The 26,155-nt window shown below is 34.1% G+C and overlaps 1 protein-coding gene across 2 annotated transcripts; it reads left to right on the plus strand.

Moving 5' to 3' along the window:
- Positions 1–1,911: 1,911 nt before the first annotated feature.
- On the plus strand, positions 1,912–25,892 carry LOC124360042. 2 transcript variants are annotated; one of them, XM_046813291.1, is made up of 6 exons: positions 1,912–2,298; positions 19,375–19,735; positions 20,695–20,901; positions 21,426–21,762; positions 23,098–23,376; positions 23,732–25,892. In XM_046813291.1, the coding sequence occupies exons 1-6, from the start codon at positions 2,009–2,011 to the stop codon at positions 23,782–23,784; spliced, it is 1,527 nt and encodes a 508-aa protein (XP_046669247.1). In that variant the 5' UTR covers positions 1,912–2,008; the 3' UTR covers positions 23,785–25,892. The 2 variants fall into 2 exon arrangements, with proteins under 2 accessions (XP_046669247.1, XP_046669246.1); XM_046813290.1 differs by lacking the exon at positions 1,912–2,298 and adding an exon at positions 14,257–14,741.
- The last annotated feature ends 263 nt before the right edge of the window (positions 25,893–26,155 follow it).

The raw sequence follows: 26,155 nt of genomic DNA on the forward strand, positions 1-26,155 counted from the left end.
TCTTGCCCATTTCCAGCGCCTGCAGACTCGGAACGCAGGCCAGGATTTCGGATCGTTTCTCCGGCCCAGAGCGCGTTCCATTAGTATAATTCGTTGGGCAACACACATACCGTGTCCGCTCACTTGAATGTGCTCAGTTATTACATTTAAGTCAATAGTTAAGATGGTTGAATGGTGGTAAAAGTCTGTGACAACGTCAGATTCCAGACGCTGCGCTAAGAAGAAGGTGAACTTGAGCAAACTCAACATTCACACTGAATCAGTCTTTCCCGCCATAACCCTTCTTATTGTTTAAACTCGGATATCTTAAATTATGGATCCGAGAGTAGTTGGTAGGCGATAGGACGGAATCCCTTCAGAACAACTGTGAAAATGATAATTGTCATAATTCTAAATAGGTCGAGAGTAAATTTTATCCAAAGACAGTATACGATGCACACGACGTAAATAAATTCATTAACTAGGCGTTACCAACAAACAGTTTCAAAATGGCGACTCACTAGGAAAATACGTTGCATTGAAACGATACTAGTATGAAAATACTGATTGAAAGTCTCCTACTTATCAGAGGAGTTTTCGGTAAATCTGTATCTAAACCTGTATTTACACTCAGCACCGCTGATCAAAAGTAGCGTGAGTTATTCGTACTGATTTAGCCCGTCTTCTACTCTAAATGAGCTTCAATTCAACATTCACGCAAGTGTCTGAAATACTAAATTCTGAATGCAGCATCCTAACAATGACAAATTACACAGCCTTAAGTGATGTGGACGGACCGCGAAGCTACGGAGATGTCGGATTAAGAGATCGTTTAAAGATAATATATTTAAATCTGCAAATAAAACGTAAAACATTTTAATATATTGTTCTGTTTATACTTTTTACTTGAATATCAATACATGTTCTTATAACTAATAAATTGTAAGTATAAATAAATTTCATAAAAAGTGCTTTATATTTTATTTAAATCCAGTACAATTAAAACTTAGCTAAGAATCCACTTTTAATTTTGAGTAGAATTTCTGATTCTATTGGGAAATCCCAATAGTCACTTTGCGTAGTAGATGCTAGGACATAGCTGCCTACCTTACAAAAGCATGGAGTGCAGAAAAAGAGCTGAGCAATTTCCCCTCAATGGCTTCCAGGAGGTTACTCAAACTACAAGTAACCTCTTTACCTCTTTATAAGAAAAGAGCGCAATTCAGATAATTAAAAACTACAACTTGACATTAATTGCTAAAAAGCAATAGACACATTATTGTGCTGAATATATACCATTCCAATTGTTATAACTTTTAGTCGAGAACGCACGTCTAACGGTGCATTTAATTTAGAAGATAGGACCTCTAACGGTCGACACCACTTGTTTGGAGTTTGTATATTAAAATAAAGCTTACAGAGCACCTGTGTACAAATTTTCGTTGCGGGCACTTGTTTGGTTTAGTCTCAGGAGTGATTTTTAGTCGAGGACGCACGTTTAACGGTGCATTTAAATAAGACGGCCGACACCACCTGTTTAGCATTTGTATATTAAAAATACACCTTTCAGAGCATCTGTGTACAAATTTCCATTGCGGGCATTTGTTTAGTTTAGTCTTAAGGGCGAATTTTTAATCGAGAAAGCTCGTTTAACGATACATTTTCTACGGTCAAGTTTTTATATTTGGAATTTTTATTTATTATTTATCTAACAGAAAACCTTTGTAGACAATTTTTAATTCGAAAAACTGTGAGATTTTGAGAAAGATCTCTTATTAATAATTAGTATTTTATATTTTATCTGTTTTTTTTAATTTCTGAGAGCGCCTTCACATTGAGTACTGCAACATTGTCGCACAGCAATACAAAGGGACGATAACTTCACGGACTGGACGACAAAGTGACGCTAGCTTCACGGTGGTTCTATTCATGATGTTTTGTTTATATTTTCACTTGTCAGTCACATAACCTTACTTAGTTTTGTGAATGAATTTTGTAATGACTTTATTCATATATTTACCAAAAAGGTATGGAAATTATTGAAGGAGAGCGTAGTGGTTCAATTATGTATGTATATGAAGGATTTGTGTTTAGAAGAAAAAGCAAGATAAAGGAAAAGATGTATATCTCTTGTACTTTCAATGGTTGTGAAGCCACTGCTCATATTCAGGGAGAAGATTTTATCCTGAAGAGACCTCATAATCATGCTCCAGAGGATATGCGAGTGGAGAAATTACGGCTAAGGTCTGATTTAAGGAAAGCTGCTGAGAAATATCGGGGGCTTGGCATGAAAAGAGCATTTGAAGAAACTTGTAAAAGGTTAGATCAAAGAAAATATTGTTTCCTAGTTTTATTTATAGATTAGTATTAACTTATGTAACCAAATAGCTTGGTCAAACAATTCCAAAAATTGATAATTTTTAGTAAATAAATATTGAGTTCGCAAAATACCATTCCAATAAAAAAATTCTATTATTAATAAATTCTAGACAATTTTAAGATGTAGGCCTAGTTTGTTGTTTTTGTTTTGACCGGAAACATATTTTGTACCGTTTATTTTAATTTAAAATATGGCACTTAAATAATTGTCGAACACATAATTGGTCCATAAATTACAATACAAAATGTCTCAATCATTGACTTTTATCAACATTAAATAGTTCTTTCTACATTTGGATGACAAATTTAATGAGGTCTGTTTTGATTGTTTTTTCAGAATTAAGTTAGGGTACGATAAGCGGACCCAGTTTTTTTATATCGAAGAATGTAGTCATCGATACAGACTATCAATCGATATAAAAGTATCTATAGTCCTCAATAACAATCATAGTATGTTTTAAATTAAAATATGAATTTAATATTTACAGTGATCAAATAATTTAAAACAAAAATTAGGGAAACTGAAGACGACCATATTTGCTTCTCTCACAGATACACTTGTTTCTTTCCCACAAATTTCACATAATGGATTTTCGGTACGAGTCCAACATGTTGAAGCCACAAAAACAATCTAATTTATTTGTCTTATCATCTTTCAAAGCAATGTCGTGTAGTTTTCTAAAATTGACTGCCATTTTTAATCAAAATTACTTATGTAAAATTGAAATATTACCCTATGTGTATTATTTTTAAAGAGTTCACAGCTGTGCCTATAGACTATTTAAGTTAATAGTTCAAAAGAATTAATCAGTATCGATTGATTAAATCGATGGTTATGATTAAGTAATATTGTTTGCCAGTTTCGATATAAAAAAACCGGGTTCACTTATCGTACCCTACCCAATTAAGTTGCAAACAGGCTACAGTATAATCAGGCTAATAGCACCCACCAAGACAATTGAATCAGCGAACCAAATTATCAATTATAATTAGCTAAACTATTGAATACAAAATTTTATAGTTATTACAATTTCTTTTTTATTTATAGTTAATTAAAATCTATTTATCACTAGTTTTTAATGTATTATAACAATTGTTTAAAATTAATTCAAACAATGTAAAATAATTTGTGTGGTATTTAGGTAATGACCGCAACTACAATGCTAATGACCTTTGTTATTTGTGTCACAAGCTATTGGATGTATAATAGCATTTACAATAATAATAAGTAAGTTTTACAAGTTTTTTGTATACAAATATATAGTTTTTATTCATTTTTAAATTGTTACTTTTTAGATATATAGGAATAGCTGAACTATATCATAATATGAAATACCTAAAACGTAATTCCGTTTGTTATTTTGGTATGTTTGGTAGTTTAGAAAATCAGAAATATCAATGGTTCAATTTCCATGATGGCCGTTTATCATACTGCAGCCAGCACATGTATTTGATATTTAACTAAACATAGATTTCGAGTGCTAGGTGAAGCCAAATGTCCAACATGTTCTGAGCACAGGAAATTACTGATCAGAATTTCCCCTAGCTTCAGTGGCTCCCACCCTGCACCTTTGAAAAGACTAAAAACATCCCCCCACCTAAAAGTCAAACAAAGATCATGTGAATGTCCCATAATCTCTTCAGGTTGGATAAGATAAGAAGTGGCATTGAACATATAGTTGTCAGTATCTCAATTTACCTTTCCATCTTCAGTCAAATTTGCTTTATTCCTATTTTTAGATAGGAAACAACAAACATGTTCAAGTTACAAACTCTTGGAATATTTTTAACTCTCACACTTGAAATAATAGATATTTTAAAGACAGAACATATTTATACGTTAATTTCATTTTTTAATTTCTTTTACCTTTCACACAGTAAAATTGTCTGACTAGGCTATAATTTTAAATGTTCACTTTATAATATACTATAAGAGTTAAAAAAAGTTGATAGTAATATAGAATTGCTCAAATATCATTTCTCTTAACTCATGTAGAACCAACTAATGAATAATATTTTTAGTTTGTATTTTGAGAAATAAAAAAAATTAATGATATATTAGTTTAATGTCATTATGCATTTGTTAGTCAAAGTTTAATCAACAAAATTATAATAGCATGGACTTATTTATATTGTAGTTTTCACATTGTTAAATTTCATTAAAACAAATTATCATGTTTTTAAATTATTAAAAGACATTCAAACTAGTACAGAGGTTCCAATAAATTCGATCCCTACATTATTATTTGTTGTAGTAAATTTGATAAAAACCTTCATCAAGTTCTGTCAGATCCTTCAAGGTACTCCATTGTATCTAGCTTTATTTTAACCGGGATATACTATTTAAGATTTAACTATGAAATAATTGTTTAAAACTTCAAATTTTTTCAGTACTAACTACCATCTGTCTATAGTAGACCCTAAAATGTTCATCTCACTGTGATAATAAACACACTGCGAGTTGGTTCATTAACAGTATAATTATTGTAGTGATGATATGTAAAATATGTTTGAACTCATGAAAACATAAATATCCTCCAAATATAATCCAAAATCTATTTTAACACGTTCATTACCAAAAGTTACAGTAGCATTGTCTGGAGTGTCACCACACCATACATCAAACATACTTGTTTCACTCGATAGTTAAAAGTGTTTTGTACATTATGGCTGTTGTAATATTTATGTATATATAACACATTAACTACTGAAGGCAACATTATATGGTGTGTAATCCAATATCAGACACTGTGTCGCTCGGTAATCAAAGTATTAATTCCTGCTTGTAAAAAATTGTTGACACTATTTAATTTATTTCATATGTTGCACCTTTCCTCTGTTCTGTAGGATGAAAACCAAATTAAAACAGTTTCATTAATTAATAAAAGTCAAATTAATTCATAAGTGGCACTCCGACTGTTGTCTTGATACTAATTGATATGTTGATTATTCAATATGTCCTAGCATCATATATTTCGTAAGTTTTTATTTCACTAATTAAATGTAGAATGTCAAATTTATATAAAATTTAGTACATTACTACTTTTTTAAGAAAAATGACCAGGAAAGTTCACTTTTGGATGGTTTATAGCTTCCATTTGAACCTAAACTGGATACAGCAAAAACCGCTGTCACTAAATCTTGGTAACCCTAGGGATGTCTAGGAGTAGCATATCACTAACCGCAAAAAAAATGAGATATTGAGGTACAAGAGTAGATTTATAGGTCTAGTCCAATGCCAGGGATGACTATTGGAGTTGGTGGGTTCCCTAAATATTAAAGGCAGTTGCTGAGCGAGACATATGAGTTTGCCACTCCTGCTTGCTTTGACTAGAGAGGTTGGTACAAAGTTGACCTTCTCTTCTTCCAAGGAGACATGAGTAAGATTAAGTAAGATCTAAGATGAGTAAGATGTCAAAATTCTTCCTCAATTATCTCCCCAGGAGGTGCCCCCTACCCTAACCTTACCTATCCAGAATATCCTCTCACTCTGGAAGCAGCGCAAAGTTCCTTTTAGGACTAGGTAGGATTTCTCAGCTTCTTGTCCTAAGAGAATAAAAAAGAATGAATAAAAACGAGGAAGAAATATAACGGAGTCTAAATGTTTGCGCCCAACAGGTTACAGTGTGAAGACATGATAAGATTCTCCAAAGCTTGACAGCTAAAATAGAAAATGTCCAGGTATAAAAATTTAATGTAAAGGTAGTATCTCTTCATAACTGTATGAGAATTGTGAGTTAGAAATTTGTTTTGGAATCAAAGAAAATACTGTATGGAATTCCAATGCTAAACCTTTTGTGCTAAACAGATCTCTTCATTGTCTTGTACAATATGAGAGCTATCCACAATTTCGTGCTGAATTACACAAAAAGTTAGGTATATTCCTTTTTAAATCACATACCAAATCAAATGCTCCTGTGATACAACTCCTTATCCATTTTAGAGTAGTTCGACTTTAAGTTTAAGAGCGGTGATTCTGGGTCTGAAGTATGAGATTGAAACAGTTTTTATAAGCATCAATGAAATTGCTTGAATGCATTTAATTGAATGTCTCAAATTATTTCAGTAATTTCTTACTGTAACCTGTGTGGAGAATTCCTACAGTTGAAGCAAGCATCCTGTTAGAATTTAAAACGGAGGTAGCCATTTTCAAGATACATATTATTTCAGTGTTCACCAAAATGTCAGTACATTTGTACATAGGTGATGCATAACAGAAACACATAAATCAAAACTATCTTTATAATATATACGATTTGTTTGATTCTCTAAAAGGACACATATTCTTGTTTCGTGAGTCTTTGTATCCTCAGCATTCATTCTTGAAGAGTGTCTGTAAACCTAATATAATACAGTACACATCCTTGCTATCTCCGTTTGTTATATATCATATTTCCTTTTCAATTTTATATTAATTTTATTTAAGTTATTGGTATTGCATCCCTCGACCATGTTAAACAGACCTCCAGTTCCGTTAATGGTTTTCTTATCCCTCTCAAAAATTGCACTTGTGACTGGTACATTCCTTAGTTAATCCATCCTCAATAATTTTTGAGTTTAAGGATGCTAGTTTCCTGAAACTATACTTAAAGAACAAATAGTTCATTGAATTATGTTAGGGTCTGATCCTTCTGTTAATTTTATTCTTTCAGCTACTTATGTTTCTTTTCAATCTATGAATAAGCTGCATGTGTTAAAATCTCTTGAGTATACTGATTTTGTAAACAAAATTTCGTTCAGTAATTTTCTCATTACCATCATGGTTAAATATTCATTATTCATAAGACCAATGTAAAAATATTCTGTAATGCTCCAACAAATCCCATAGAGTGACATACACCTCAATCGAACTCAGTGTTCCTCATAGAAATGAAGTTTGGTTCGCAACTTCAAGTCTATAGGTCCGTTTGTTTCGCAATATTGTGCAGATAACGGCTTAGCCAATAAAACAATTCCAATTTTTCAAAATATTGCTCTCGTAAATTGTTACAGTTAATTATTGTTATTTATGAAACTGGTATTTGTTCCTCAAAATCCAAAATACTGTTGATTTCATCAGATGTATTGCTTAAATATTAAAATTTTGACTTTATTTACATACAGTTTTAAAATAATTTCAGAGTATTTAGAAATAAGATTATAGACATCTTATGTAGTCTTTTCTAATCAATGTAAATGCCAGATTTTGTTTAAATTTGCCCATTAAGTTTTATTGATTGAGTATCAAATATCTGGACAGTGTTCAAAAACTTTTGCATTCATAATATTAAATACATTTTAAATTATTCAGAGTGATTCATGATGATAGGCAGAAACTGTGGGAGCTTTCTACTTGTAAAAATAATGAAAAAGTTTATGTAAATGTGGGTCCGGAAATGCTTTGTTAGTGAGTTACGGCTGGTGAAGGATTCAGTTCACCATGTAAAACGAGGTTTTCCTAAAATTCAGGTAAGGTTGATTAAAGGACGAATTCAGTCGTTTCTCGTGGTTTTTGACCTGATAAATTGATTAAAATAAGTTCTAAAACTCTAAATTAAGTAGTTTTTGGGAGAACCCGTGTGAAGTGCACAAAATGAAGTCAAAAAACATATTTTTCATTTTTGTTATTTCATCAAGAAACAGATCAAACGTTTTAATAAACTTTAACTTTTTAAGAACATTTTACTCTGAAATTAATTCTGAACAAAACATTGCAAATAAAGTACTCTTGAAAAATAAAGGGTTGTCAGTTGATCATGAATAATACCACGCCATACTGTAATGCTAAAATGCTGTTGGAAAGTTAAATTCAATTGTTGCATGAGGGTTCACTTTTGGCCATGAATGTTGGTTTTGTAAATCGTTGATACCATCAAGAGTGAACTGTGACTCATCAGTAAATAAAATATACTTAAAGAGTTGACAGTTAGTGTTTAACCAAATGTAGTACTCCAAGCAAGCGATGCGCATTGTCTCCTGGATATAAATGCTGTATTTTTGTTTATGATAGGGATAGAGCTTGTTATTATTGAGTTTTCTCCATACTTTATTTACTAATGCCTGAACTTCGCTCAACAGCCTCTACAATAACATCATGTTGGCAAGAGCGGTCATCCTGGAACTTTGCACTAGGAAGTGATCCTGTTTCCTGTAACATAAAAAAATTAACACTAATTGTTCTAGTATTTGGAATTCTGAGGTAAGAGTAACGTCTGTATTCTTTAACAGCGGCCGTATCATTACCTTCACATACACCATAAATAAACAACATATCAGCGTATTCTTCACTTATAAAAAAGAGTGGCATAACTAAACTCCAATAATTTAATAATTACTACAGACAAAATAATACTTACACAGAGACTGCAACTCAATTACTACGAACAGAACAATATGCACATAGACTGAAACTCAGTTGCTAGCTCTCAAAATTATTGCCAACTTGTGAAATAAGTTTCCTGCAAACGTCATTCTGTGTTTTTAAATCAAGCCTTACAGTATATCAACCCAGGGGCGGTTTCAGGGAAGGGGCCATGGGGGCCATGGCCCCCCCCCGAAATACTAGGAAAGCTTAGTGTAATATTTTCTATAATCTATAAGTTCTAACAAAATTGAATCCCAATACTCGTACATATCAATTAACAATAATTATTTTAGTATAAAAACGAGTCAAACAGAAAGTATTTATTTTTAAATAGTATTAAGTTAACAATCAGTTTCAGTGGTCAAAAGGCACTGGCATCTAGTTGGCGCCTTGAGAACACAAAGAAATCTGGCAACAGTGCAGCCGCGCCCCCTCCCAACCGTCCATCTTGTTATTGTAGTGACTCACGGCCCACGCTCGACGCGTATCACGTAGTCTGTACTCATCCGCCGACTTGTACACTTATAGTGTTGTGTTTTCTGTATTCGTTGCCTCCACTGGTTTGTTTAATGTTTAGTTTAATCTGCAGTTCTAAAAAAAATGGTAAGTACTAACACACACAAATGTTATAGGCTATACTGTTTTATGTGTAATTGTGTAGACTATAGGCCTAAATAGTGTATTTACAAAGTAGTATTGCATTTACATTAAACGAGGAAAAAACAAACTCAAAAGTAATTAATATTTATGCATTTATTTTATGCTCATGTATGAGTGCACGATATTCATATACTTCTTCTTTGTAAAAGAAATAGGGGCACATAATCACATATTTATTTCTTTTAAATTGAATTTAATGACTAAAAAACGGAAAGGACGCCAGAAACGCGCGCCACTATGTGTTTATTTTCAAGTATTTAATACCCCTTGGGAAACAACCTGACTATAAGATAAAAAAGATTCAGAATTTGTTCTTGTATTTGACAAAAACAGCATTCAACAAATAACGCCAAAATGAAAACAAATTTTCATCTACATTCGACTTTTTTCTAAAGCTATATTCTTTTGGCTCTTTACATATTTAAAGTTGCTGACCTATGTAAATTAATATGGATATATTATTCAATTTTGTGGAATGCGTATCTTTAGACCTATATTTTTGACAATATCATTATCGTGGAATTTATTTTTGCACAATGTTTCAATATATGTATTCCGTGGCGTTGCTAAATAAGCAGTAGCTTTTTGGAATACCTATCATGAAGTGGCCCAGTTCGAATCCCGTCGGGAGTCGGGACCATCTCTCATCTCAAGTATAAGTACAATTTTTATTAAGACTTTTCTATGTTTAAAGGTAAAATATAATAACTAATTAGTGAATACGTACCGGTAACTATTTGGAAGCATAATACGGTCTTGTCTAGGTTAGGAAAGGAACTATAAATAAATAACAAAAATCACGAGACAGGCGCTTGGCTTTAAAATAAATACTCAACCTTAATTTTTTTAAATGATAATTAATAACTTCCTAATTGTTTCAGGCATCTCAAAAATAATCGAAAACGACCGAATCCAAAATCAATTATTAGTTCATATTTTCAAAAAGTTGAGAAAATAACAGACGACAATGAACCACGTGTATAAAAAGACTAATACATCTTCATCACAACCTGATCCTGACTCATGCATAAATACTTTATCAATTTCTCTTACCGATGCTGCATCTAACAACACCACTATTGTGAACACTGAAGAGCACAATGAAAACCAAAATACATCCCTAGAATTAGGTAGAGATGGTAGTTGTGCCAATGACATAGGGCTTTTTGTGAATAAAAAAGACAGATGAATTTACAAAGTGTCAATTGTTAGAACGACATTGGACACCGCCCAAATCATATGAATTCCCACATTCAATTCACACTAAAAATGGCAAGGAAGTAAAACGTTACTTAGGTCATCAACACCTGGAACAAAGAAATTGGCTAGTTTTTTTCCGACGTTAAAAAGGGGTTATTTTGTAAGTTCTGCGTTTTGTTTTCCGATAAAAAGTGTGTGGGCACAATAAAGGGATGTTAGCTCAGAACCTTGTAACCCAACCCTTGACTTCATATGGCCAAGCTATTGGGTAAAGACGGCTTCACAAAACACATGAAAACACGGGCTTATCATAAAATATGCGTGCAGGCTGGTCTAGACTATCCTTCAAAGTTATCACAATCCGGACAAATCCATTGACAACCAAGTAAACTCTCAACGACTACAGCAGTACAAGAAAATAGAGAGGTTACGCCCAATAATAGAATCAATTGTATTCTTAGGCAGACAAAATATACCTTTAAGAGGTCATCGAGATGATGGACGACTGGATGAAGAGGCTGGTCCGAGTAACGAGGGGAAATTTAGAGAACTGTTAAGATTCAAAATCTCTTCAGGAGATGAGACACTAAAACGGCACTTAGCCGCAGCGTCTTCAAGAGCAACCTATATTGGTAATACCACTCAAAACCAATTGATCACATGCTGCGGTGAAGAGATAACGGAAACAATATTAAATCAAGTCCGAAACGCAAAGTTATTATTCGATGATTTTTGACGAGACGACAGATATTTCACATGTCGAACAACTGTCTTTGAACTTAAGAAGATATGTACACAACAATAAAATTCGGGAAGATTTTGTTAAATTTATTTGATGCTTATGAAAACATAAAATCCATCAGTCCAGATCAAGATGTGCATAGTGAGCAACGTTTAAGTGGAGAGGCTCTAGGAAAGATTGTTGTTAAATTACTTCATGGTTTAATCCTTAGATCTGAACAACTGTGTAAGAATTGGTACAGACAGTTGTAGTGTAATGTCGTCTGAAGCAGCGTGGTACAGTATCTGAAATACAAAAGGTTGCAAAACATGCATGTAGATGTCCGTGTTTAAATCACGCCTTGAACAACTCTCTTTCAACTTCTGTAAATATTGCTTGTATCCGAAATACAGTAGGGATAATGAAATCAGTAGTGTCGTTTTTCAATGTGTCGGCCAAGAGAAATCAAGTTTTAAAATTAACACTAGGGCATCAATTAAGTAGTTTGTGTGAAACTAGATGGGTAGAGCGACATGAAGTGAGTAATTCAGTTCAGATCTGGGATTTCGTCAGATAGTTTTGAAGCACTCACATATATCTCGTCATGGCAAGATCGCACAACTTCGTCAGTTGCAGCGACTTTGCTCAACTCTTTAATGCACGGCTGAGTTTTTAATATCAATGATGTCATTGATTGACGTTCTAAAAGTCTCATTGCCGCTCAGTCGACTTCTACAAACACCATCACTTGACACTAACCGGCATCTACCGCAGTCACCAACACCCATGGCAACATTAAAAAGAAAGAAGGATTAAATGTGATGATATATTCAAACAAATATTTTTTGAAACCAAAGCGCTAGCAGAGGAGCTGGATGTTGAATTGAAGTTACCAAGACGTACGGGCAGTCAAACTAAGAGATCAAATCACCCAGGAGACGTAGAAGAGTACTACAGACGATCTATTTATATACCTCTTCTTGATAATGTTTGTGCTGACTTAACATCCAGGTTAAGTTATAGCTCACTGGAATGTTTTGGGCCTACGAGGAATAATTCCCACCAATATAGTTGAGGATGCCAGAGAAAAAAATGATCTCATTGTCAATTTTAAAAAAGGTTTCGAACAGTTTGCACCTATTATCGGTGATGGAGATACCCTCAAGTAATGAAATTCAGTTTGAAGGTGAAGTGGAACCTGTGGAAAAAATCACTGGAAGATGAAGAAGGAGAAAGAGCAAAATGTAAAAACTCCCTGAAGATATATTGAAAGTGTTAGACTCCTGTGACCCAAATATATTTCCAATTATCCATGATGTTCTCAAAAATCTTGGCCACAATTCCAGGTACGTAAATTAATAAATAAAATTAGTCATATAGGTATGGGCTGGCTGGGTGACTTTACATACTTTAGATATGTGGGTTTAAATGGAAAAGCACACAGAATGGGTACTGTATTACCTGAAGAGTATACTATAAAGAACTAACCTAAGAATAAAATTGTTTTCCAAGTTTAACTTAAATAAATATAAATGTAAACACACAAGCAAGTAATAGTAATTTTTTCATTCATGAACACAAAATAAGTAAATTCATTAAAATTAATATGGTAGTCTATATTTTATAATAACTATTTCAGTTCCATGAGTGATTTTATTATTTTATTTCCAGTCAGTGTGGCTTCGGCAGAAAGGACTTTCTCCACTTTAAGAAGAGTAAAGACTTGGCTGAATCAAGAATGGGAGAAACACGTCTCACGGGCCTTTGCATGCTTCACGTTCACAGGCATCTTCAAGTGGACACAGATAAAATAATAGAACGATTTGCAAAGAGAAAGGTGCAAGAAGGCTTGAGTTTTTGTGTTATAAGTTTTGTATTTTGAACCAGTATTTGTTTTAAAAGCCATCTTGTACACAATAAACTTTGTTTTCAGTAAACAGTAGCAGTTTCTCTGTAACCATCCAATTTACGTTAGAATATTAAACCGCTTTGACTTTAAATTGCTTAAAATTACAATTTTAAAATGTTAGAATTAAACATTTTTCAAGTTTTTTCTTGATTTACAAGGACTTTGACGTAGCGAAAATTTCTCTGTGAATTAAAATTGTGGTTACAGCAATACAGCATAAAAGAGGACTTTTCAATGACCAATGAACTACATAAAAACAAGATAGCCCCCCCCCTGAAAATCAGCCCTGGAACCGCCCCTGTGTCAACCAGCACCTGAATGCACTGGTAAAATCAATCTACTCTATGAAATATTTTTTTTTTCATTTCCGAATTGAAATGTACAATTTCTTAGTAGAAATTTAATTTGTTTAATGGTAATTATTAAAGTTATTGTAAGTCAAATGTAAAAGGCATGTTGTACTGTTATGAGTAAAGATTCATTTAATCAAACATCTATTCACTTTATGTGTACTTTATTTACACAGTTTTGTTTAGAATACAATTTTCTACAAGTTTTATTAGGAATTTTGATTTGTTTCTTGGTTAAATTTGTTATTTTTACCCAAAGATGAATAATATAGGTTTTTTCACTTCATTTTTCCATTTTACATTGGTTTTCTAAAACAAATACATAACACAGTTCTGAAATCTGTTTTATTTAATGTATCAGGTCAAAAACCATAAGAAACGTTTGAATTCGCTCCTTAATCAACCTTACCAAAATATCATGAAGACCTTGTTTTTCATGGTGAGCTGAAATCCGGGCGAAAACTTTCGCTTGCCGTAACTCGCTAATGAAACATTCCCGTGTTTATATAGCCTAATCTGTTTAAATCATTTTTTACGTGTAGAATGAGCTCCAACAGTTTCTGCATATCTTCGTGAATCACCTTTATATGCTACATAACGGGATCAAATTTTTAGCAAACTCCAAAAAAGCTGTTTTGTGCGTGCAATTCGTTGGTTATGTCAGTTCGGAATAGGGTAGAGAAACACAAATAATGAAAATACTGTAGTAGCGTTTCAATATTCTTGATTTCCCGGGTCAGCGTATGGATTGGAATGTTGGAATATTGACTGAAATGAAACTGAGTTCGGACTACTGGGATGGGAATGATTGAACTGAACCAGGACAATAACATAAACAATGTTATTTTGGGTTGCGGTAGTAAATTATAATCGATAAGTGATACCTTTAAGATTATCTATTGTTATGGAGGTTATTGAGGCAGAAAAACGGGGTACAACTTTATATGTGTACGAAAATTATTTATTTAGAAAAAGCAGATCTTCCATGAATGGTGATAAGTTATATGTCGCTTGTGTATTTAATGGATGTAAAGCAACTGGTCAGATCAAGAGAGATGAGTTTATCCCTAGAAAGTGTCATAATCACGGCCCGGAAGAGTTGCGAATTCAAAAGTTGCGTTTGCGAGCTGATTTAAGAAAAGTTGCTGAAAAACATCGAGGGCCTGGTATGAAACGTGCCTATGATGAGGCGTGTGAGAGGTTAGTTTGTTTCTTTAGCCAATTAATTGAACAACACAACTCTAAACTAGTTTTTATGTAGCATACTATTAATGACCATTACACTATTTTTAAGAATTTTAAGTAAATAAGAACTTAAGAAGGTTTTAAGAACCTTCATTTATAGGTTTTATAAGGTTTTAAGAACTTAACATTTTGTAAATAAAGTTAATGATGCAATTAACAACATACCAACTAATAATATGAGTTTTCCTTTTTTTTTAAAATTCTGGATGCAGGAATTATTGCTTTTTTAAGTTGTCATCGGTTTCCGTAGTAAATGTTTTTTCTGTGATCCATAAACGTATTATTAGTCACTGGATGCTGATGGCTTCAATTCACTTATTTCTAAGAAAGCTGCCTATTATATTTATGAACTGTTAGTTTATGTAATAAATTATTGCATTAACTGTAATATTTTTCTTGCATATTTCAAGTAAGTTGTTTAAAATTTGTACCTATCCATAAAAAGGTCCAAGTTCTGACTCTGGTAACTATAGGCCTATATGGATTATTCTTGTCATATCAAAAGTTTTGGAAATTATAAGATTAAAGGCCGACCTGGCAAATCACAAATTTGACGTTATCAACGTATTCTGCTCATCCTCCTGAACAAAAATTATATATGGTTTTAGGGGGTGCAAATGACAAATAACATGAGTTTAGAGGATATATAGTTAAGTTTTTAATGTTTTTATGTTCTGTTTGTGTGCTGTGTCGGGATATCTGTAAATAGTATCTGCGGCTGGGACTGGCAGCGTATCTTTTATCTGAGTGCTCCGGGGCAGAAGTCAGTGCTTCACAAGATATGATATCGTGCACTGTAGGTTGGATCGAGTGAGTGTGTGACAATCATGGATCAACCATCCACTAGTTCGACCAATCGTAATGAAGTGGTGTGTCGTAAATATTATCTGCGGCTGGATCTGATATCTGAGCGCTGCGGGGCAGAAGTCAGTGCTTCACTAGATATCGTGTACTGTAGTTTGGATCGAGTCGCCAATCGTAGTGAATTGGTGTGTCAGAGTTTTTTGTCGGGCATGTAAAGAGTTTACGTTTCGACCGAAACGAGTTTATTTATTTTTTAACAGAACATGGAATTTTTAATCAGTGTATTTGTTCGTCGTGTATTGTTCTTAAACCTGGAGACTTTAATGTTTTGTTGCGACAGAAAAGTTCGTAAATTAAAATGTAATTTTTTTAAATCGGCCCGGGCAGGTTCCTTTTTTTAAGAACGCGCTTAGACATAGAGACATATTTTTGTTGGTGACCACATTGTTGCATCTTATCTCAACTCGATAGCAACTAATTAATTTGTAGCTCTAAATTAAGAAAAACATTGTTCATTTGGATCAAAATTCTGCTCATTTCAGTATTATTTGTCATTTATGTTTGCAAAGATGGCGCCGCATCCGATGACGTCATCACGAGGTTCAATCATGGTCACAAAAGGTCACTTGATGCTCAACGTGGATGTACAACATGGAAATATTGCTCCGCAAGTGAACAGTTATTCCATTTTTTTGGTGTTCTAGAACTTCGTTATTTCTCATTTCCACCCTATCAAACCTTATATTTTTTTGTTCTATAGGACGATTCCAATAAGTTAATTACGCGAAACTCGTATTTTGCCGCTCTGGCCGTTAATATGATAATTACCAGAGTTTTTGATATCATAGCCTACTTACTCGCCAGATTGTAGCATATCTTGAGTCTAACTCTATTCAGTAGCTGTCAATACGGATTTAGAGCTAACCATAGCACAATTAAAGCTGTATTCATATGTACTGAAGACTTACAAATTGTTCTTAGTGTGGGTGGACGACTTTATGATCTTATGAGAGCCTTTAACGCGGTTACTCACAACAGCTTACTTTAAAAGCGTGATTACTATGGCTTCTGTGGTTCTAGTGTCTGTCTTATTAAGTCATACCTGAAAGAACGATATCAGACAGTTTGTATTAATGGTGTCTTGTCTGATTATGGGCTGGTTAAGAATGGTATCCCACAGGGCTCTGTGCTGGGATCCATTTCATTTCATTTACTTTCAATGGCAAAGCCAACTTTTACAGAGTTTAGAATAAATACAGATATTAAAACTAACAATTTCAAGATGGTAACAATAACCATAAATAACAAAGCATTAACTATGAAGACAATAACATTAAATACAACTTGATAACAAATGCATTTTAACGCTGTATTTGGCCCTTTAAAAGCACCACCAATAGAAAGGGAGGTTACACTGTTCACTACTGAAGTTGCTGGCTTAGTTTTGTTAGGTTACGTTTGAGAAAGAATAAGTAGAGTAGAAGAAGTCGAGGTTAGAAGGGTATGATATTCCCTTGATACTGGATCCTCAGTAAGATGGAGTTGACAATGTAGGAGGTAGAAGTTAGTTGTAGGTTTGGCAAACAGGGCGATAGATCTCATGCCAGTAGGTACTCTGAAGTTGTCGCTTTCCAAAAGCTCAGGGCAGTTAAGTTCAGAATTGACAAGGCGGTACAGAAAGAAGATGTCGTGGGTAATATATCTGGCTTCAAGAGATGGAAGTTGAAGAAGTACTACCTCCTTGGTTGGAAAGTCAAGGAACCTGTAGTCGAGTAGTCTCAAAAAAGCGTTGTTGGATCTTCTAGATTTAAGTCTTTAGATAAAGTTGATGGGGCGACCAAATGATGTGGTTGCACTAGGGTAGAGAAGAGAAGTTTAACAGACTGGCTGTCATTAAGGCAGTGTGAGAGTATAAATAAGATGCAATATCCAAACTGCCCTATTGCGCATGTTTCGGACTTGGGACATCCCAAGTAAGAGATGAAATAAAAGTCACTCCCAGGTCTTTGATAGAGGACTCTCTGGAAATTTCCCTACACTCTAATGAGTAGTCAAACAGGAGTGGAATAATTTTCCGAATAAAGGTTGTTATGACACACTTATTCACATTTAGGACCATACTCTAGTACCACTCATTCACTGCAGTGGTTCTCAAGTTACCTCCAGGTTAGAAGACATCAAGTGTGGTTCCGTTCAGCTCTATCCCCAGAATCTTTTTGCCACCGCTGGAGCTCCTCAGGGCTTCCATTTAGGACAAACGTTGCTTTATATATATATATAATAAGTTATATATATATATATATATATATATATATATCAACAATATTGCAGTTTGACAAAACAAAGCTCCCCTACTCTGTGCTGATGACTTGAACATCTAAAAATGAATTACTGATAATCAGGATGCACATGCTCTTCAAGAGGACCTAAACTGATCTTTAGTTCTTTGAAGGCATCTTGACCGATCTGTTGTGAAGAGATTCTTGTTTATGATTGCGCTCTTCTATTTTACCATAATTATCTAAATATTGGCATAACTGGTGCCTTCCCAGTTGGCGATACCCTTGGCTACTTCATATGTGATTCAAATAACATAAAATATGTTGTTTTTGTTACTTCCAGACCATTTATTTTAATTTCTTATGACATAGATTAATGAGGAGAGCTTTTTACAGAGATAGTTTATGTGGGCTCTCCAGGACAGGATAGAATTCCAAGATATTTTATGTTATTTTTTACTCTCTCCCTGATAGTGTTATTTTTGTTTTTGGTAGTGAAGGTTAGCTGGACTGTTTTCTTTTTGTTAAGAACTAGTTCATTTGTTGTGCAATACGTACTGCTTTGTAATTTAGAGGGTTAGTATTTGTATTTCTTGGATCTATATGCCAGTGTGATAGGTATGTCGTCTGCATACATTACTATAAGGCAGGAACCGTGTGATCAGCTTGGAAGGTTGTGTATCAGTACAACGTACAATATGGGCCCTAGAACTTCTTGCGGAACTCCTTGATGTAAACTAATGAGTTCTGGTTTAATTTGTTTTACTGGTTTTTATTATTTATGGACTGTATCTCAATAAGCTGTTTCCTATCATGTAACCATGAAACCATTTTTCAAATGTCCCTGTTATGCTTAGGGCTTTCAACTTGTTTAGCTATTATAACTGAGACAGCTAAAATCCATAAATATGCTTGTTACTTTGTTTCCTTCTTCTAGTTGGTCAATTATATGTTCTGTGAATTATATCAGAACAATGGAAGTTGGCCTTCCTTTTAAAAACTGATGTAAAGAGATTTTCAGAACTACTTACTCTATTATTTTTGAAAATATTAAGATAAGGGTAATTGGCCTATAGGTACCTGTACTGGTGGTTTCACCATTTTAGTATTTTGGATACACTTTTTCACTTTTCAGTAGGTCGCAGAAAATTCCTTGCTGAAGTGATTTATATGTGATATCTGTCCAGAAAATTGTTATTTTTTACTTACAGGTCTTGGTTAGTTTTGCTGACAAGTGTCCTGAAGAGGTTTTTGGCTTGAGGAAGTTTATGGTATTTTTATATTTGCACATATCGTGGGTTGAAATAGAAATTCAAAATTTGTTGGAAAAAATGTTTCATTTTTATGAGGATTAAGAGTAATGGCGCTGTCCTGAATTATTCATAATGTTAATTCTTTACAAAAATTTGTTTTATTTCTACAAATCTCCTTATCTTTGATCAGGTTTAAAAAAAAACTTCTTTAATTTATTATCTATTAAATTCTATTTACAAAATATGTTTCAGGTATCAGAACGCTGCAGAATTTGTCTCATATAATGCATTCAAATCAACGATGTATAGGACCAAGCAGGTACAAACTCCACCCAACCCACAAGATCTCACTGACTATGCTAACATTCTCAGTCAGGAAGAAGGAGAACATTGGGCCAAGACTATTGAGGAGCAGCGTCGTCCGTTTTTCCACAAGTTGATTGAGAACAATAAGGACGACTGGAAGGCTGTTATCTTCATCTGTCCGACGCTGAGCTCCTTGATGGAAACCACCAACACCGTGCTCGTGGACGGCAGGACGACGTATGAGGACATTATGTTGCAACTAAGGGCCTACCAGCTGTTCACTGTGCATGTGCTGCACATGGGTCATGTAGGTCATTGTCATTGTAACCGTAATTACTGTAAGAGTTAAAGCGGCTGTATCCTGAGTGATCATAAGTACTCTAATAAAACAGCAAGCACACTAAAGCGTCGGCCACACTCAACATGCTAATGTATAGACTAAGGTACACCAAACGTCAATGATAAAGATGCTTTTTAAAGTAACTTTTCAATTAGTTTTCTTTCATAGCAAGAGACCGATCCCCTTTTAAGCCTTATTCTGTCCGTCCTCATGGGCCACTGGCTTGTGCGAGGATCTTATCAAACAGAATAAGGGGAAGAGTCTATACAGTACGAGGTTGATGGTACTGATAAAAAGTGCAACGGTTACAGACAGGATTTGAACCTGCGCTATTTCTAACTCATACCCAAAGTCCAACGACTTAGACCGCTCGGCCATCGGCACTCCCAAAGTTCATAAGGTTACAGTTCGAGACTCAGTCTTTAGATTTTATTAACAACATTAAGGTGCCCATTACTTTGAACATCAAATTGAGATTCTTGGCTACAAGAGATTACATCATCAAATCGCTTTTGATGTGTTTTTTCTAATATGCTGAAAAACTCAAGAACTTCCAGCTTGGGATTTTTTCCCCAATCATTTAAGAAATGCTCTGAGGTAAAAGCGCTGTCTAGTTTAGAGTACGCATTGACACCCCTATTGGAGGTTTTAAAAAACCAAGTTGATCTGCCTTAATTAATCAACATTTTCTTGTTAGTAAGACACTCATTAAAATGTACTGATTTGTTTATATTATGGATTTGTTGTTCATGGAGTGATGGGATAAAGATGCTGTTTTACGTTGTTAATGTGGGGCTACGACAATGTGTTTTTTAGATTAAAAGACAGTGATTTTTGTTTACTTTATATTTTCTTGAAAACTAGTTAGCTCTTTTAGTTAGTTTTCAAAACTGTATCTCCTGAGACATTTTAAAATGTTGTTCTAGTTCTTCCCGGTGATGTATGCCCTGATATCTCGCAAGACCGAGGCTTGTTACCGAGGTGTGCTGGGTGAGGTGGTGACCAATGTCTGCCCCGGCTCCAGAGCCTCTGTCCACACAATACTCTCGGACTACGACAGTGGGATGATGAAAGCTGCTGCTTTTACCTGGCCCCATGCCACTGTTGTTGGATGCTTCTTCCACTTTGTCCAAGTAAGTTCCCTGTTCAATGTTTGAGAAATCTTGAAAACTCATGTATGGTGACGAGATGGAGACAATAATTGTAGTGGGAGGTGTTAGGTTGTTTAAGCATCTTCTTATTGATAGCATGAAGGTACAATGGAATATGTCGCTGGCTTTTTACTTTGTTCATACATTCATATATAAAATGTGTACTATAGAATGCTGTCATGATATTAGGGTCAAATCTTATAAAAAATATAATGATAACATAAAAAATAGTATAAAATTAAATTAATCTTCAAAAAATTGTTTGAGGACTGCTTTTGTTTTGTTGAGTGTGAAAAATGTTATCAAAGTTATAATTTAAGTCAAAAATAAAATTAATGGTAGCTTTATCCATGATACATGACAACTTAATGCCGGTCTGTAAGCTAACTACAAATATTGATCAAAGAAATTATTCTAGTATGTAAATTATAAATATAAAATCTGCCTACTGCTGTGAGAAATTATTTTTTAAATAGCAATATTTAAATATGTGTTGAATTTTGTAGGCGGTGTACCATAAGCACATAAGTGAGAACATGACGGAGCTGACGAAGCACAGCGTCAGTGCACGAACTGTACTGCGGATGTTGATGGCACTGGTGCTGCTGCCGGCCCATCTCATGGGTGAGGGGTTAGACCTAGTGTGGCAGTATACAGTGCTCCACGAACTCCAGTCACAGTTCCGCCCACTATTCGAGTACATGCGTGCTTTTTGGCTCACGGCGGTAGGGCCGGACACTTGCTCTGTGTACAATCAGTTGCACCGCACCACCAACGCTCTTGAGGCTTTCTACTTCCAGCTCCAGAGGATAGAGAGGCGACCTTCCATCTGGGAGTTTACAGGTGAGTCTGCAACTGGTGTCTGAGATTTAAGGTGTTGCTTTGAGACTAAATTCCTAAATATATTTCCGTATGTGAGCCTTGACCAACAGTGGCAATCAACAGTCCGATAGGGAAACTTGATTGAAGTTGTTGGTAAATAGCAATATGCACTTATAAGTTCTTTAAAGCAAGAAATATCATCATAATCATAACACCATTAGAAATATCAGTTTCCATTGTCTTTGATAATGTTCCAAATCACCATCAAAGAAAACAAAAGGCATTGACTGACATTTGAGGCTACACAACTTCTTGCCAACAATTGTATCCAATTAAGGAAGTTGTATTAAGAGAAAATAAAAAGATGAAGAGTGTAATAATTACATTAAAAATCAAAACGACAGGTTGCTATGTAGTGTGTGAAGAGACATCAATACACAGCAATCTTGACAAGTACAGACTAAAGTTGTAGAGTGAAAAAAAGTTGAGTGGTTTAAAAATATAATTTAAGAATTCAATTTAAGAAACCAATTCATTTAGTGTGGAAAATGGCATAATCTTAACTTATGTCATAGTGAACAGTTGGATTGTTATTTTTCAGGCCAGAACTAGCAGCCACCTGCGATTCTGGAATTTAACTCAATGATTTAATCTTTAAGGCTATATTACACCTTAACATATCATGTATTAATGAAAAGACAAAATTGTGACCTTTCATTTTATATTATATAAAACATAACTGACCGTTTTCAAAAAATTAGAATAAAACTTGTTTTATTTTTACATATGGTATACAACATTTTTTAGTAATGTTATTTGTACGAAACAAAAGCCTATCATGATTAATATTGTTTGATTACCTTCGTAATTCTTATCGGTCAGCAGTTATGATACAACTGTTTTAAAAGCAACCATTTTTTAGATTGTTGCATGAACTGAAGCAAAAATTCTTCAGTTGGTTTTTTGTTTAATGCATGTGTTGATTATAATATCACTTTATTTTACTACAACGCGTAATTTAAAGTATCACATTAGTTTAATATATACATAGTTTACATTTTATGTAAATTATAGTTTGTTTTTTCCTGTAACATGTTGTTTAATGTTAGAGGAATTTACTATAAGTGTGAGGGCAATGTTAGGAATAAAAACATTTTCTGCACTCCTCCCTTCATTGACAGTAAATTCAAATTTTGAATGAAAAAGTAAAGCTTGCAAAATATTTAGTTTTATATGTACAGAAGCCAAAGGGGCCCAATAATCTTTGAAGTTTTTCTTAAATTCTGGTTACCTAACTGATCTCTGATACCTAGACTGTTGTTTTCAATCTACAAAAAAAAATATGGATTTCTTCAGGGGGCCTACAAATGATCCAACGCGACGCAGCTGCAGATGTGTCACGGCTAAACAGTGGCTCAACGGTGAAGTGCACACGCAAGAAGCGACAGGCCTTGCAGGACAAACAGATCCGCAAGGCATGGGCCATGCTGGAAGGAGACCGGTATTCACTCATGGAAGTTCTGACGGAGCTGGCACATGCTGTCATGGGACTAGAGGAGAGACTACGAAGTGAGTCCCTGTCTGCAGTTCATGGCAGTCCTGAAACCTTACCTTCGTCTCAGCAGGAGTTACCATGTAAGTAGTAGCAATATTTAGAAAACTTACACTTTCAAACGTTTTCCAGATAGTAATACATTTTCTAAAAAACATTTCTTTCTCATTAAATTTGCAAAGTATGTTACTAATAAAGATAAACTGACAGTATTATTTTTCAAAAGTGCTGAATTTAGTGTTTCAAGGATAATAAAAATAAAGAAATTTAATGGTTGCTTGCATATTAATTTGCAATTTAAAAAATTCAAAACAAACGTAATCGAACATATTATGTATATTTTTTGTAATTTTACATAATTTTTCATAAAAAATTACAAAGAACTAAATTTAGGGAAAATCTGACGTAGGCATTAATGCATGTTTTTTTTGTTTTTAGATACCGGTACACTACTCAACACAGATTCGGGTCATGGGGGAACAGACAAATAGAAATGTGACACAGGCATATTTTCGTGCCTTTTTTGTTCTCTTAGGACAAGAAGCTGAGAAACCTCTCATTGCACTTAGTCCTGAAAGGTCCTTTGCACTTACTTCCAGGGTGACAGGATATTCAGGATGGGTAAGGTATTGGACCACCTCCTGTCGAGATCCCCTTAGGAGGAATGGTGAACACTCAGTCATGTCACCTTGGAAGAAGGGGAGACCAGCTCTGGTCCAGGCTCTCCAACCAAAGTGGGCAGGGGACAATGCAATACTAAGTAAGGGAGTTCCACTCACTCCAACAGTCATCCTCCGCAGTAGACTGGACCTATCAATGCACCCTTCCATCCCAGTATCTCAACATTTGCGGTAAGTGATGTGCAGCCCCTGGACACGGTTGCTCAGACACATAAGTGATACATCGGTTTTTCCAGTACACAGTGTAGGCTCCACTGTAAAGTTTTAACCGGCTAGAAGTTGACTTTTCATCCTAGGTAATCTGGATTAGTTTGTCCCACCCAATAAATTATTTCTAACAGTGCCAATGGGTACTTGATATGTACTAGAGTGAAAGGAAAATATCAAGAGTACAAATTATTCATGCATTTCAATCTGAGATATACAATTTTTGTATGAGACGTAATAAAACAAATTTTTTTTTGTAGTGATTACAAATATATGAGAATGTATTAAAACTTGGGCTGCTATTTCCATAAAGGAATATAAGTATTCTTTGTAAGAATGAATATACTTAGCCAATTTAGTATTTAAGGTAAATTTGGAGAATAATTGTGATAAAACGTGATATGGTAATAAATATTTTATACATGTTAAATTTTATAACAGTTTTTTTACTGGTTTATATTACAGAGCCATTTATATTATATTTAGTAATAAATTGTAAATATGAAATACACATTATTTTTTAAATATACGAGGAAATTTATTTTATAAAACTGTTTACCTAGCTATTAATATGTAATTGATTTCATTATATTCAGTTAAACTTCTCATTTATTCAACTTTTACAAGCTACATTTTATTAGCTACAATGAATTAACTGTTTATTCGTGTATATAAATACAGTTAAAAACTTTAATCCATTGACGAATTATTTATTCAGGCCTCTGCAAGACCGGTAGCAGCAATTAAATTGGGTAAAAGTGTAAAACTTAGATTAAAGCTTTCTAAAACAAAATCCATAAAAGATAGAGCAGTACATTTTTTACCACTGTCTTTACAATATACTAAATGTTATACAGGTGGTGCAAAAAGAACACATGGATTTGAGTAGCGTAGTATCACTGGACAGGAGCTGTCAGTGACCGCCTCCATTTTGTAGGATATAGCTTTCAGTAGCAACGGCGCAGTGGACCGTGCAACATGGATTATGATCAACAAAGAATTTGTTTTAGTGAATGTTTGAGGTCGTTACAAATAAAAATGCTGTTTTAATGTGATGAATCTCACTCCATTTGAATAGATCTGTAAACAAGCAGAATTGCCACTTTTGTGTAGCTAACAACCCACAAGAAATTCATAAAAAACCACAGCAACCTTAAAATTACAGTGTGGTCTGGGGTCTCAAAAATTGGTATCGCTGGACCTTATTTTGTTGGGGAGTGGTGCAATAGTCACAGTTAATTCTCAAACATTATGTGAAAATGCTACACATATTTCTGCAGCCAAAACCTAAGGCCTTGAGAATCAATACAGCATAAATATGGTTTAAAATTATTTGGTTAACAGGATGGAGCTGTAGCACGTACGAGTAATTCATTTATGGAAGTTGTTGAAAAATGCTCACTGATCACGACATTGGCTTTCCTGCATACACGCCAGATCTATCACCTTGCGACTTCTTCTTATGGAGTCACTTGAAATTCTAAGGTTACTGTCGTAAACCTCATTCACACGAACAATTAAAGGCTGCAATATACGAAGAAATTGCTGTTTTATTTATAAGAAATTTATGGAAAACTTTGTGGAGAGACCTTAAATGTAATATATAAGGACACCATTTTTCCTGTGTTATTTTAACAAAATAGTTGGTCAATGTCAATGTTCAATTATGTAAACTTTCATATTGTCAACTTCATTATACACCCAATAGGGTTTTTGAATGGGCTTTATTTTTTCCTGTTTTGCAAGAAAACTACGATTAAAGAAGCGCTGATAAATGTTCATAAAACTATTATATTTGTGTAAGGTAAATTATAGGCCTTATGCAAATTAATTAATATTTGTAATCTTTCTTAGTTTTCATCATTAACATTCCTATTGTGGTTTTTTATTTTTCCTGGGGTGATTTTTATGCCAATTACACCATACAATCATAAAATGAGCATCTACAGTACCATTATCATTCACTTCCATGTTA

The sequence above is a fragment of the Homalodisca vitripennis genome, chromosome 4 (assembly GCF_021130785.1).
Source record: "Homalodisca vitripennis isolate AUS2020 chromosome 4, UT_GWSS_2.1, whole genome shotgun sequence".
NCBI classification, from domain to species: domain Eukaryota; kingdom Metazoa; phylum Arthropoda; class Insecta; order Hemiptera; family Cicadellidae; genus Homalodisca; species Homalodisca vitripennis.

Coding starts and splice junctions, on each gene's coding strand:
- LOC124360042 (XM_046813290.1), top strand. CDS start 14,446: ATGGAGGTTATTGAGGCAGAAAAACGGGGTACAACTTTATATGTGTAC. Junction 14,742..19,374: donor TATGATGAGGCGTGTGAGAG/GTTAGTTTGTTT, acceptor AATATGTTTCAG/GTATCAGAACGCTGCAGAAT. Junction 20,902..21,425: donor GCTTCTTCCACTTTGTCCAA/GTAAGTTCCCTG, acceptor TGAATTTTGTAG/GCGGTGTACCATAAGCACAT.